The sequence below is a fragment of the Dermacentor albipictus genome, chromosome 3, assembly GCF_038994185.2.
Source record: "Dermacentor albipictus isolate Rhodes 1998 colony chromosome 3, USDA_Dalb.pri_finalv2, whole genome shotgun sequence".
Classification (NCBI taxonomy): domain Eukaryota; kingdom Metazoa; phylum Arthropoda; class Arachnida; order Ixodida; family Ixodidae; genus Dermacentor; species Dermacentor albipictus.
In genome coordinates, this window is record NC_091823.1 from 93846452 (window position 1) to 93860068 (window position 13617).

General features: G+C 47.0%; 1 protein-coding gene across 3 annotated transcripts in view; it reads right to left on the bottom strand.

The window, feature by feature from the left end:
• LOC135902958 (cytochrome P450 2H2-like) overlaps nt 1-13617 on the bottom strand; it is a 31178-nt gene that overhangs the window by 10195 nt on the left and 7366 nt on the right. For all 3 annotated transcript variants that reach the window (XM_065433297.2, XM_065433296.2, XM_065433298.2), the window contains 4 exons: nt 13132-13253; nt 10348-10454; nt 8473-8780; nt 474-589 (listed from right to left, as the gene is read on the bottom strand). In XM_065433297.2, the coding sequence (XP_065289369.2) occupies nt 474-589; nt 8473-8780; nt 10348-10454; nt 13132-13253 (653 nt within the window). The remainder of the gene's footprint in view (nt 1-473; nt 590-8472; nt 8781-10347; nt 10455-13131; nt 13254-13617) is intronic.

Consider the following 13617-nt stretch of genomic DNA (forward strand, 5'->3'; position numbering starts at 1 on the left):
TTTTATTGTGCGTACGCTCTAGCATCCTTCTAATTATTTATGCCACTCATGCCGACTCTCGGCGGGGAGGCTGTGAGACATAGCGACAGTAAAGAAAGAAACGCGCAACTGTTGTTAGGAAAAGCACTTCCGAAGCGTAAATGATATTTGTAGCCCGTAATATCAAGATTTGAGGCACATATACACTAATACAAAGAAACTAAGTGAGCGAGTACGAAGTGGCTTAGTTATGATTATCCATAGGCGTTTCTAGCAGGAACAGGATGCTGCTGGGCACGGTGTCACTACATGCTGCGTTTTCTTGTTGCTCCATACACATCGTATTCCCTTGTTTGTTTCAATTCTAGCTCTTACAGCATTGAAAGAGAATACCAACAAGACATGCGTGTTGTCAAGCGCCCAGTAATACAGACAGATAGTTGATTGTAGTGAACCTGCGAGAGACACATGACAACTTCTGCAGGATGACGTACCTGTGAAGTACTGGTTCTTGTGTGTCTCTGCTTCGCGGATCTTCTCCAGGTACAGGTCGATGTAGCTCTTCGTACGCCCGCTATTCTTTGTGTCCTCATTCGTCTGCACTAATTCACTAGACAGACAAAAAGAACGTCGCGTTTGATCACTCTGCGGCACTAGGTCACAGGACAGCGAGAAAATTAACAGCGGCAGTATTTTCCTTCATGAGAAATTTAAGATATCTGCGAAGTGTCCGACGAACTAGCCCCAACTTTTCTTATAATTTGGAGTTCAGTGCTTATCACAGTGAGCTTAAATGCACACGGGCCGACCTATGAGTAAAGTTAGTTATTGAGCCTGAACAAGTGTGCGTATTTTGTCTTATCATTTGCTAATAGCAACCGAATATCACACTGCCAGTAAAAATATTTGGTATATTATGTCTACCGTTTTAGCTGGAAGTTAACCACTTTAACAAGGTTGTCCTGTCGTTTCAGTTGTTGAGCACTATGTCAGACCTCACACTTTATAACTCATAGCACGATCAGTAAAATGCCGGATCCCCCATTTGTGAAAAAAAAAACGACATTTCCTCGCAGTCGTTGTACCCACCTTTGAATCCAAATGCGAATTTTATATCTTTATTTACACAGTTATTGCGTATCACTCACCTAAATTCCGTAATTTGTAGTATGTTCGAGAGATATGTAAAATTCTTTGCTACTGGTGCGACCCAAATACTAGAGCAGTGGGCTCTAAATTGTCCGTCTAAATTCTGTAAGCCATTCGGTTACGAATTTTACGGCCTTGACGGCAACCATGAAATACGTCTGTCATCGCTGTGTCCCATAAATTTACAGTATCGTCTCAGTGAAGTCATGAATAAGGACCTGCGCATAACTAGAACTTGTTAGTTTTAGTAGCAAAAGCCCTGTATAAGGCCGACTATCAAAACGGGGTTAACTGCGACTGACCCTCAAGCGACCCGCTGGGTCGTAGACAAAACGCTCATGTCTGAAAAACCACATATATGGAGAGCTGCCAGGAATGGCCTCAAGTACGCTCTCCAGAGTGTGCGAAATTCCCACTTCTTCCCTCCCGCCTCCTTCACATCCAGACCCGCCGTGGTTACTTAGTGGCTATGGTGTTAGACTGCACGAGGTCGCGGGATCGAATCCCGGCCACGGCGGCCGCATTTCGATGGGGGCGAAATGCGAAAACACCCGTGTACTTAGATTTAGGTGCACGTTAAAGAACCCCATGTTGTCAAAATTTCCGGAGTCCTCCACTATGGCGTGCCTCATAATCAGAAAGTGGTTTTGGCACGTAAAACCCCATAATTTTTTTTCCTTCACATCCACTGCTGTCGCGGCAGCTATCACTTATCCTCCCCCTCCCTCCCTGCCACGTTCATAGCCACTGTCCTGGCCGCCATCACGTTGTCGCCAGCACCGCTATCGTTCCGTCTCTCTCTTTTTTCCGGTGGTGCACAGCAAGGAGCAAACATGAGAGGCTCATGTAAGCGCGTTAGAACGTGATACGAGAGAAGGAAAAAGAAGGATTTCGCCGAAGCGGAGGGATTTCAGCGAAACACTGCATTCAGGTCTGGTGCGCGTTGCAGGTTTACCAGGTTTGGCTACTTTTCGTCAAATTGGACACTTCTGAAGGACCTTGGCGGGAAAACTTTCGGGCTGGCTACTTTCTGGACTATGGGCAAAACGAGAACAAAGTAAAAGTGGGAGTCAACGTATCGACAAGTGGACTTTGCTTTTTCAAGGCCTTGAAAAAGACAAGTAAACTTGTTGAAACGTTGGCTCCCTCTTTAACCTTGTTCTTGCTTTGCTCATAGCCTTCAATTTCCATCTCCCACAATTCCCGTGTTTTCCCTGGCTATTTACTGGTTACATTCCAAATCATCGTCTTGCTATAAGAGCTACGGACAAACCAGACAAAACATTGTCTATGCAATGTCCGCCTCGAATGATGTCCAAGTACGTAAGTGTACAAAATGATGCTACATCACTTTGCTCAATACGAGTAGACTTCACTGGCGACTTCATAGTAGTGCCGGAACAGTGTTGCTTACGTTGTGTGCTTCATACAGGCACTTTCGCATTACTAACATGTCAACAGTGAATGTTGCTGATCGAATGAATAGCGTATTTTAACAACATACTTATATTGCATGAATTTGAGATAGGTATTGTATAGTTGCACATTACAGTATTTGATAAACATAGTTTGTTGACAAACATACATTATTGCAAGTAAGGCTGCTATCTGCAGCGCTTTCATCTAGCGTGCAACGTGGCCAATGTTTGCTGTCTTTCATTACGGGAGAACTATAGCACACCGCACTTAAGAGGGCTACCATAATTTCTGCAACTGTCTTTTTTCGGCCTCACGTGTCTCACCTGCACAGTGATGCTGTGCATTGTCTCCTTGCGTTTTAGTTTCGGCGAGATTTTTTTTATGTGTGAAAGTTTTGCGAGATTAACAACGCGCCTTCAGGATTTATGTGAGGCGGTATCGCTGATATTGATCTCGTAGTATAGACCATACATAAAATATTGTTACGTAGGAAGACACCGACGAAAAGCTATTTACAAGTATATTTACAAGGCAATACGCCGCAGTTGACCAAGAGGCAACAGCCCGCGCTAGCTTCCAATCGTCGTCTTCGTCTTCTTCCTGCGCGGCTCTTCGTCAGTGGGAATACGACCCCGTAGCATTACCCCCGGCGGCAAAAGCGCCGTCCCGGAGCGACTAAAGGCTGGACTCGGAAGCAGTGTAGTAGCTCTTGAGCCTACTGACGTGCACGACATCACTGGACGCCAGAGTAGATGACGAGGTTGAGCTCACAGGAGCACTTTCATAAGTCACAGGCGTCACCTGGCGAAGCACGCGGTAGGGCCCTGTGTATTGCGAAAGGAGCTTTTCGGAAAGTCCAACGTGACGACAGGGCGACCACAGGAGCACGAGTGCACCAGGCGAAAACTGTACGTCACGGTGGCGGGCGTTGTACTGACGCTGCTGCGTGGTTTGCGAGTCCGTCAGTCGAGCACGGGCAAGCTGGCGTGCATGATCGGCGAGGGCGATGGCGTCGCGCGCATACTCGGTTGTTGACGTCGCAGCAGGAGGAAGTACCGTGTCAAGGGGCAAGGTCGGTTCGCTACCGTAGAGTAGATAAAATGGAGAAAATCCGGCGGTGTCGTGCCGGGAAGAATTGTAAGCAAAGGTGACGTAAGGAAGGGCAACGTCCCAGTCGTGGTGGTCCTTCGAAACCTACTTGGACAGCATGTCGGTAAGGGTACGGTTTAAGCGCTCTGTCAGGCCATTGGTTTGAGGATGGTATGAGGTAGTCAGCTTGTGTTGAATAGAGCAGGAACGCACAATGTCGGCGATAACTTTCGAGAGGAAGTTACGACCTCGGTCAGTAAGCAGCTGTCGCGGGGCGCCATGCACTAAGATAATGTCACGCAAGAGAAAGTCCGCGACGTCAGTGGCGCAACTGGTAGGTAGAGCCCGCGTGATAGCGTATCGGGTGGCGTAATCAGTTGCGACGGCTACCCATTTGTTCTCAGAGGATGACGTGGGAAAGGGACCGAGGAAGTCTAATCCAACACGAAAAAACGGTTCCACAGGGACGCCGATCGGCTGGAGATGACCGGAAGGTAGCACCTGAGGCGTTTTCCGACGCTGGCAGGGATCACAGGCAGCAACATAGCGTCGGACGGAGCGACCAAGACCAGGCCAATAGAAGCGGCGGCGGACGCGGTCGTACGTGCGGGTTACGCCAAGATGTCCTGCAGTGGGTGCGTCATGCATCTGAAAGAGCACAGTCTGTCGTAGATGTTGTGGCACGACAAGAAGATCAGGGCCGTCAGGGAGGAAGCTCCTTCGGTACAGAATCACTTGACGCTCAGCCGGCGATACTCGATACGGGCGGCGATGAATAGGGGGGACATCTCCGGTATTAATGCGATGTTTAACAGCTGTTGTTTGGGCCAAAGGACGACCGTTGAAGTCAAAAATATCTTGGTAGGAAATGAGAACGCGGTAGAGAGCACGAGCGTGCTCGGACGGCATGTCGGGTGCAATCATTTTCTGTAAGTTGGCGATGGTACAAGTCGCCGACTGCGATGGTAGAGGAGGATCGGTTGAATTGTCGTCTATTGAAATCGATGCTACAGAGTGATCCTCGAATGAGCAAAGTTGGGCCAGAGATATCCCGCGTGGCAGCACTTGTGTCGTCAAGGCAAAATTGACCACTGGCAGGCAGACGCAATTCGCCGTAATAGATAAAATAGTATGAGGTAGTGTGATCCCGTGTGTAAGGAGGACGTCTTGCATAGGAGCCGCGATGTAGTGACCGTCGGGCACTGGCGGGGATGACACGAAGTCAACGTAAGTCAGTGCCGAAGGTGGCAAGCGAACGAAGTCGACGGAACTGAGGCGAGGAAGGTGTTCTTCAGCGGGATCCAGAACAGGCAGGTCGAGGCGGAGAGTACTGGCGGAGCAATCGATGAGAGCAGAATGTGCGGAGAGGAAGTCGAGGCCGAGGATGATGTCGTGGGGACAGTGAGCGATGACTGTGAATAGCACGGTAGTGGAGCGATCGGCGAAGGAGACGCGGGCGGCACACATACCAATTACGGGGGCTGTTCCGCCATCGGCGACACGGACAACAGGCGTCGTGGCGGGCGTGATTATTTTCCTCAGCCGGTTACGAAGATCCGCGCTCATTACCGACAAATGCGCCCCAGTGTCTATGAGAGCTGATACAGGAACACCGTCGACTTGCACGTCAAGAAGGTTCAGATGGGTGGGCAACGTCAGGAGAAGATTTGGCGGCGTAGGGAGCAATGCAGCGTCACCTCGAGGCGCTGCATCGTCTAGTTTTCCGGCTGGGAGCGGCGTCCGAAGGGAGTCGGCGAGTAGGAGCGACGGGGCTGGGGAGAGCGAGATTGTCGTCGTTGGGGCGAAGGCGAACGAGAATAGGGTCGGTTCGGCGCAGGAGAATTGGTGGCGGCATTATCTGAGCGGGCAGCATAGGGACGAGAAAGGCCACCTGGGGGGCGAGAGTAGGCAGTATATGTAGACTGGTTCAGGGAACTCCAGCGACTTCGGCAGTGCCGAGAAATGTGCCCAATTCGATGGCAGTCAAAACAAATTGGCTTGTTGTCTGCAGTGCGCCATTCAGAGGGGTTGCGGAAACGTGGAGGGTAAGAAGGTGCGGGACGGGGTGGAATCGAAGATGCCGGGTGGGGATCAGGGCGATGGGCCGAGCAGATGGTGTGAATACCCATGTTGGCGAACTCCTGGCGGACAACTGCCTGGATCAGGGAAACAGTGACTGCAGGTGCATTGGAGGGGCTGGAGTCGAACGCAGCCGGATAGGTGGCCTCGATCTCACGCCGGACAATCCTGGTAACATCGCCAGTGTTGTTGGGACGAGGAGCGTCGGCACAGGAAGATGTCGTTGGGGTGTTGGGCAGACGGGCAAACTGTTGGTCGATACGTCGGCTTTTAGCGAATTCCAGGCGGCGGCACTCTTTTATAACTGCATCCACCGTCGCGACGTTGTTAAACACGAGCAAGTTGAAGGCGTCATCGGCAATGCCTTTGAGGATGTGGGAGACCTTGTCGGACTCAGTCATGTGCGCGTCAACTTTGCGGCATAGAGCCCAGACGTCCTGAATGTACGTGACGTAGGGCTCCGTTGACGTCTGCACACGACCGGAAAGCGCCTTCTGCGCGGCAAGTTGGTGACCGCAGGGGTTGCCGAACAAGTCTCGAAGCTTTTGCTTAAGCGAATCCCAACTGGTCAGCTCATCTTCGTGCGTCCGATACCAAACTCGAGGTGTGCCACCGAGGTAAAAGACGACGTTGGCGAGCATGATAGTTGGGTCCCACCGGTTATTGCGGCTGACGTGTTCGTAAAGGCTGATCCAGTCCTCGACGTCTTCCCCATCTTTTGCCGAGAATACGCCAGGATCACGGGGAGCGGAGAGGGTGATGTAGGTCGTCGAAGTGGCAGCAGGTGTCGGAGCCGGTGGAGTCGGGTTGGCGTCGCCGGGAGCCATGAAGGTAGGCTAGACGGACCGTCCACTGCGAAGCTCCGTGACGAGGTACAGGGAACGTCCACCTCCACCAAATATGTTACGTAGGAAGACACCGACGAAAAGCTATTTACAAGTATATTTACAAGGCAATACGCCGCAGTTGACCAAGAGGCAACAGCCCGCGCTAGCTTCCAATCGTCGTCTTTGTCTTCTTCCTGCGCGGCTCTTCGTCAGTGGGAATACGACCCCGTAGCAATATTTTGAATAAAGGGAAAATTGGACATCCACCCATCGGACATCCGTCCGGGACTCGAACCCGGGTTCGAGTCCCGGACTAGGACGAATTTTTCTTCAACCCTGAGGCTTTTTCTTTCGAGGAACCCGTATGGGTTTCCTTTGAAGCAACTGCTACGAACGGGTGGTTGTCCGATTTTCCCTTCTCTCCACCTTGCGGGTTTCCGCAGAACTACTACGTCAAACACTTGCCTTTGCTTCGTGTTATCGACAAATTCGACTTCGCCCTGCCATCTGCTAGCCGCCTGGTTAGCTCAGATGGTAGAGCGGCGGCCCTGGAAAGGCGGTGGTCCCGGGTTCGAGTCCCGGACTAGGACGAATTTTTCTTCAACCCTGAGGCTTTTTCTTTCGAAGAACCCGTATGGGTTTCCTTTGTAGCAATTGCTACGAAGGGGTGGTTGTCCGATTTTCCCTTTATTCATTAATTCTCTCCACCTTGCGGGTTTCCGCAGAACTACTACGTCATAAAATATTTTCTGCAACAGTAGTATGAGAAGCCTAATACGTATGAGAGCCTAATTTATACGTGTATATGATATTAGAGTGTACTACTGGACTACAGCAATAACGATCACGATCTTAGGCTCTCCGCACAAGTGAAATAAATATTGTTCCAGTTGGTGAAGGAACACCGAAATATTAGAGCTCTAGCGCAGCCGGAAAGGAGCAAATACAGCTGGAATTCCTGAAACTTGTGGCCCAAATATCCCACAAGTAGGTTTGAGTGTGAGGTGGCCAAAATAGCACGTTTATCTACAGCGCCCTTAATAACCCCGTTGTAAAAATAGGATATCGATAAAAAAATAAAAGGTTCCAGACTCTAGAGCCTTGAATTTGTGACTGCACGAACAACTCCAATTTTGTGCACACTTTCTCATTTTCTTCTAACTCCCACGGATGAGTTAACTCAATTTTTTCCCAAGTATTAAGAACGTTTAGCTTCATAGCAATGGTATCATATCATTTATATTGCCCAAAGTATCATTGTGTTCAAGCATTGCAGGGTTTCCTCTCCAGGTAGATGGAGAGAGAAATGTTTGAGCAGGGAAATTCTGAATGACGTCTGTAGCAGAACTCACGTCAAGGCTGCAATATATAAGTGAGGCAGTGTGAAATCGAGGCAATAAACTATGGACGTAGTCGAGTATACATGACGCCAAAGCTCACAGCAACTCTTAGCTTGTTATAAGATGCGTGATGGCATAGGGGAATGCCGCGAGGAAAAACCTATCAGGTCGTTCACCTTGATTAGTATACCCACTTTTTACGCTAGGCCTCATGCTCTCATAAATACTCTTACCGGCGTGTATTTTTGTAACCGTTGTCGTAATTTCTATGCAGCAGGGGCTTATGGCCATTCTTCCGTTATCCCTATTATAAGAGACTGCAAAGTAGCTGACTTCATTTCTGGCAGACGCTCTAACCATCCTCCTATTTTATCGTGGCACACTAAAGCTATCACGAGGTGCACTGAGGGTCTACCTGTGAAATATAGTTTTCAGCCTTACACTAGACAATTCGATTCACTCGACGCATGAAAATAAAAGTAATTGTTTCGTTGGTATCGATACTTCAAAGAGGTAACCTTAGATTATCGCATAGCAAGCGAGAAGATGTGGGCGCCGCTAGCAAAACTTGATTAAATACCCCAAGGTACCTGACCACGGAGTTGATTGTCGATATATTGTGGCGACGCTTTGCGCTGATGGAGGCAGGCCAGAGAGGCTCGATCAGCACACGTCGCAGCCAAGCGGCGCGGTGTTCGATGGGCGCAGCTGCTGTCTGCAGCCGGAAACCTGAGAGAGCCTCCTGCAGCGAAGCGAAGTGCGGATCGTCCAAGTCGTAGCGGTAACCCAGGAGAAAGCGGCAGATGGAGTTAATGTGGCTCCTGTGCCCGTACACGAAGCTCGACACGGGATGGCCATGATGCGAAGCCAAAGTGTCCGCTAGGTGCCTGGCTTCGAACTGAAAGATTGAATTAAATAAAGGAAAGTGACGAAACTGGTAACGTGCTTCACATGTAAAAGAAGTAGGGGTTTAATAAACGTAGTGCACGTGTTGGGAAACGGCAGGCAGAACGCATGTACTCTCAACTGATGTTGCTCGAAATATTCAGAAAAACTTATGCAACGCAAGTTTTTCCTACCTCGATTTAAATAATTTCTTAAATCAGATGCAATGGCTGTTGGATGGGTAGATATTAGATCCAGAACTAAGCTTCAGTTCTTCATTCTGGCAGCTTAAATTCATGACGGCATTCCAAACACCTTCACGACATGAATCTGTAACATTGGAACCTGACATATTGATTCTATCACCTGCATACCGCCTATTTTTTTTTATCTGAAATACATGTTAAGACTGCTGCGAGATTTATTCTCATATTCGCGCATATTGTTCAGATTTGGTTCATGCATGATGTCTTTTTTTTTTGCTTTTCTGATGCTAAAGAACAAAGCCCATCAGCAGAACGCGAGCGAAACTATTGAACAACGACCTTTTTCTTCAGAGATGAGCCTTAGACAAAGTCAGATTTTATTTACACAAGAAACACAACAAATATTGTATTCCCCGCCGTAGTTGATTAGTGAATTTAATTGCTGCCGTAGTTGATTAGTGAGCACTAGGTCGAAGGATCAAATCCCAGCTGCGGTGGCCGCATTTCGATGTTTCCATGGGGGCAAATACCGAAGTCGCCCGTGTGCCGTGCATTAGGTGCACATTTATGAACCCGATGTGTTCCACTTCGTAGTCTCCTACTACATCGTGCCTCACAGTCAGATAGTAGTTTTGGCGCGGAAAACCTAAGACCTACGCAAAACTAGGGACAAATAAAGGTGTAAAGCGGACACAACTCTCTATTCGAAATAAATTTTATTCGACGTATGTCATCATATAATAGCTTTGTCAATTTATTTTCTCTTTTTCTAGTTTTCACCATACATAAGCCTATGGTTGTGAAATGAAGTTGAAAGAAATGGTTGTCTCCTCTTTACGTTCTTGGGGGTTTTTCTTGTCCCTTGTTTAGCGTGTTCGCTGACGGCCGTTATGATTGCCTTGGCACTAAACTGGAATTTTATACTAGCACTCGTTGCGTCAATGTAGGTGTATTGATGAAACGCAACTATTTCGATTTAGCTAGTTTTATATTTCGCTGAAGACTGATACAAAATAGGTTATAAATTACCACACCCTAGGTAGCGCTGATATGTGCCTTCAACCCTACTATGACACTTTCTTGGTTAAGGTTCTCATTCATTTGTGTCAATTCATCCTCAGTGTTGCTGAAAAGGACAATGTCATCTGCAAACCGAAGGTTGTTCAGATATTCGCCGTTGAACCTTACTCCTAGCCCTTCCAAATGTGTTAGCTTGAATGCTTCTCCTAAGCACGCAGGGATTAGCCTTGCAGAGATTGTGTCTCCTTGTCTGACTCTTTTTATATAGTGAATTCTCTGCTTTTTTCGCAGGGATGCAAAGTAACTGAGGAAGCTTAGCGACTCACTATTTGTTTTCAAAACATTGCTCCACACCTGTATGTGCTGGCGCATGACCTCGCTCCCGAGTCCAAGCTTCGCCAATGCTCGCATAGAAAAGTCCCTGTTTTCTTTCCATTGCTGCCCACTGAAGGTCGAAAAACCTGTAAAATAACGTGTAAACAGCCTTGGAGGGAATTCGGTCGCATTATTCTTCACGCGTATTGCGAAAAAAACTTGCGCAATTAACCGCATTGGAAGGTGTAATTCCTTGAAAATAATAGTCCTTGTTTCGTTGTATTCATATGTATACTTCCAGTTTGATAAACTGGAACAATAAACACTTGCGCAATAACTACTTGAATAAAATTAAGATCAGCTGAGGTAAAAAGCAGCTTGCAAACTAAGGAAGCCACTCACGTAGCAAGCATTCTCACGAGGAGAATTGTATTCGTCAGGGGAGTACCATGGCGTGATGAAAACAATTCTGTTTATCAAAACATTTCCTCCTCCCTAGGAACTTTCTTATTCTCCCATGGTTGATCATTTCAAGTCTCTCTTTTCCTGTGAACACATTCTGCCAAATCAGTTTGGGTAACTCCTGTTATTGGGGCTAGTATGGATTTGGTGGTCAAGAGGTAGAAAATAACAAAACATCATGTTGGCAGCAAAGATCCATGTGTGTAGTACATCCAGGCATCATGTCCATGCTAGAAACGTTGGAATAAACAAATTTGTTAATATTCTACCTTCTAACATGAAACAACATGTGTAAAGCAAGTTAAAGAGGGGTGATGCTCATCAATTCTACTCTCTTCACCATGTATCTATGCAAACCTTCAAACGATTTCTTAATATTTACTCTAGAGTAGTATGTTTCACTTAGGCTTTCCTAGCATTCCATAGCTCCAGTTGAGGAAACATTAACATTCAGGTAAGAGTTAGTTTTAACGCTCCTAAAACAGCAGTACAAGAGTTTGGAATAAAGTTCCAATTTAGTATTTATCACTGAGGGCCTCTCCAAAGATGTCAGAGATTTCCGGAGGTTTTTTTCTGTTCGTCATCTAGAGAATGCAAAGTTATTACTTTTCTTTTGACTGCTGATCCGATCAAAATTCAATGTCCACGTTTTTTCTTGACCTGTATCTGGGGCGCTATAACGTAAAGCCATTCCAAGCTTTTCTATTCCAATTCTGCAATCAGCCCTTCATGCTTGGAGAACACATTTTCGGGCCACCCTCAACTTCGCCTGTCTTTCATGCGACGTTACGAAAACCGCCATAACTCCCCCTCGTGTGACCTGTGCGCGCTGATTATGCATGATTAAACCGAAATAATTGATTTCTGAATTGACGCCTTTCCGGTATTAGTCCTCCACAATTCGTGAAATGCTTTCGGGCTGCGTCCACTTCGCCTATCTGTGACGCGACATCACAAAACCGTGAGACGCGCCACATCAGTTACGTGTACACGTTAAATATGTGCTAATATGCCGAACAAAATTGAACGTTTTTCTGCATAGCCAGAGACTGCCCAGTTCCGAAAAGAATAGGAGATTGCTGCCCGCCGATCGCTCTGGACTCGCTTCGTGCGCCTGCCGGTGAGGGTAGATTTATTTCTGCGTAGTAAACCTTTTTATGCGTAGCTGTAAAATGTTGCAGAGCCCTTTCGGCAGGTAAAAGACCTCGCTCTGCCAAGTATTCCTTGCTGAGGATGCGTTTTAGCGGCATTCTTAACTTTCCATCGCAAGCCACCGCGATTTTCGACCAGCCACCGCAAGCTAAATAAAAGGAAGCGGACAAATCGCACACGTCGGTACCACTTTGCTGATACGGTTATTTATTTTCCCTGCGCTGGACCCCATAGAAACCCTATCTACTTAAGCGTCGTCCTCGTTTGTTGTCAGCCCCTTAGATAAGAGAAACCGCTCAGTGTATGCATTGTTATTCGTTTTGAAAGCGAGCCAATATGACCTCCTATGAGCGAGGAGAGCGTTTGGTTAAGCTGTTCAGACAACGCAACCCGTCACCGCCCGATGTTTGCGTTGGCGCTTACGTAAATGTCATCTAGGAGATTGGGATAAAAGCAGATTTGAATAGTTCTACGTTGTAGAGCTCCTGCATTGAACAAGGCGAGTAATTTGTTTGTGTCAAAAGATATCCGCATATGTGTGCTGTTAGGACATTGAACCTCTTCATAATTAATGATGCTGCTTGATAACCGAGGGTCTGAATATGGTTGAAATATATGGTCGGTAGTCAGGATCGGGAATAACACGTCATTGCTCGTTCTGCTGCCACTGCCTTTTATATGGGCATAAGGCATGCGATGATAGTGTTGGGACTTAAGGGGACCTAATTACTTCTTTTGGTGTAAACTATCTGCGTCGAAGTAACTGTCGTATTTACGCCATTGGCCGGGGGGGTTGAGGCAGTCAGTTGAAATTATTTGTTGCCGAGATAGTTCTACAAAAAACATAGAGCAATTCAAAAAAAGAACTTACAAACAACAATTACATGGTATTTCTTTCGCGTAGGAAAATGAAAATTTGGTAGCAAATTTTAGTCACACTTTACAGCCCCTTTCTCTAAGTCTTGCTGTATAACTACAACATTCACTGATTGACTGGATCAAATAAAACGGCTAATTCCATATTCTGTCTTCATCCACTTTTGCCATCTGAAACATTCTCTGCTTATAAACCGTTATTAAATACGTCATAGATTGTCTTGGAAACAAACGCATCAGTGAATATAAATGCGCACTACAATATGCATCGTCGTGGTTATGCCTTACAGGTATTGCTGGTAGTATTTAGGCCGATGTATATATAATTTTTACCTTTTTGGGCAGAGCTGAGGCCCCATGTGGTGGGGCGGTCCTGAACCTCTGGTCTGGACAAAATGTCCTTGATTTGTTCGTTGTCGTTCAGGATCACGACATCCACAGAACCTTGTTTCAGGCTTCTCGCCATATGCCAACCGCACATGAACACAGGATGAGAGAAAACGATATCGGTAGTACATTTCTAGTTGTTAAAATATTTCTACGCTGCACGTGTATGCTTTTGTAGAAAAGAGAGAACGTCAATGTGCCAATATACTGTAGAATGGTGTTACTTTGTTACTTTTGTGTCGTATCGTTGAAAGGTGTCTTTAAGAATGCACTTCTAGACGATAGCGACAGACAGCAGCATGCGGCGTTCGCTCATACAAAAATTATGACGAGGCAGCTCGAAAGAGGCGATAATGAACTCATAAATGCACCACACCCAAGAACTTCAGATATAGCTCACTGAGGTGAGTGTTTGGATGTGTTGGTAGGACA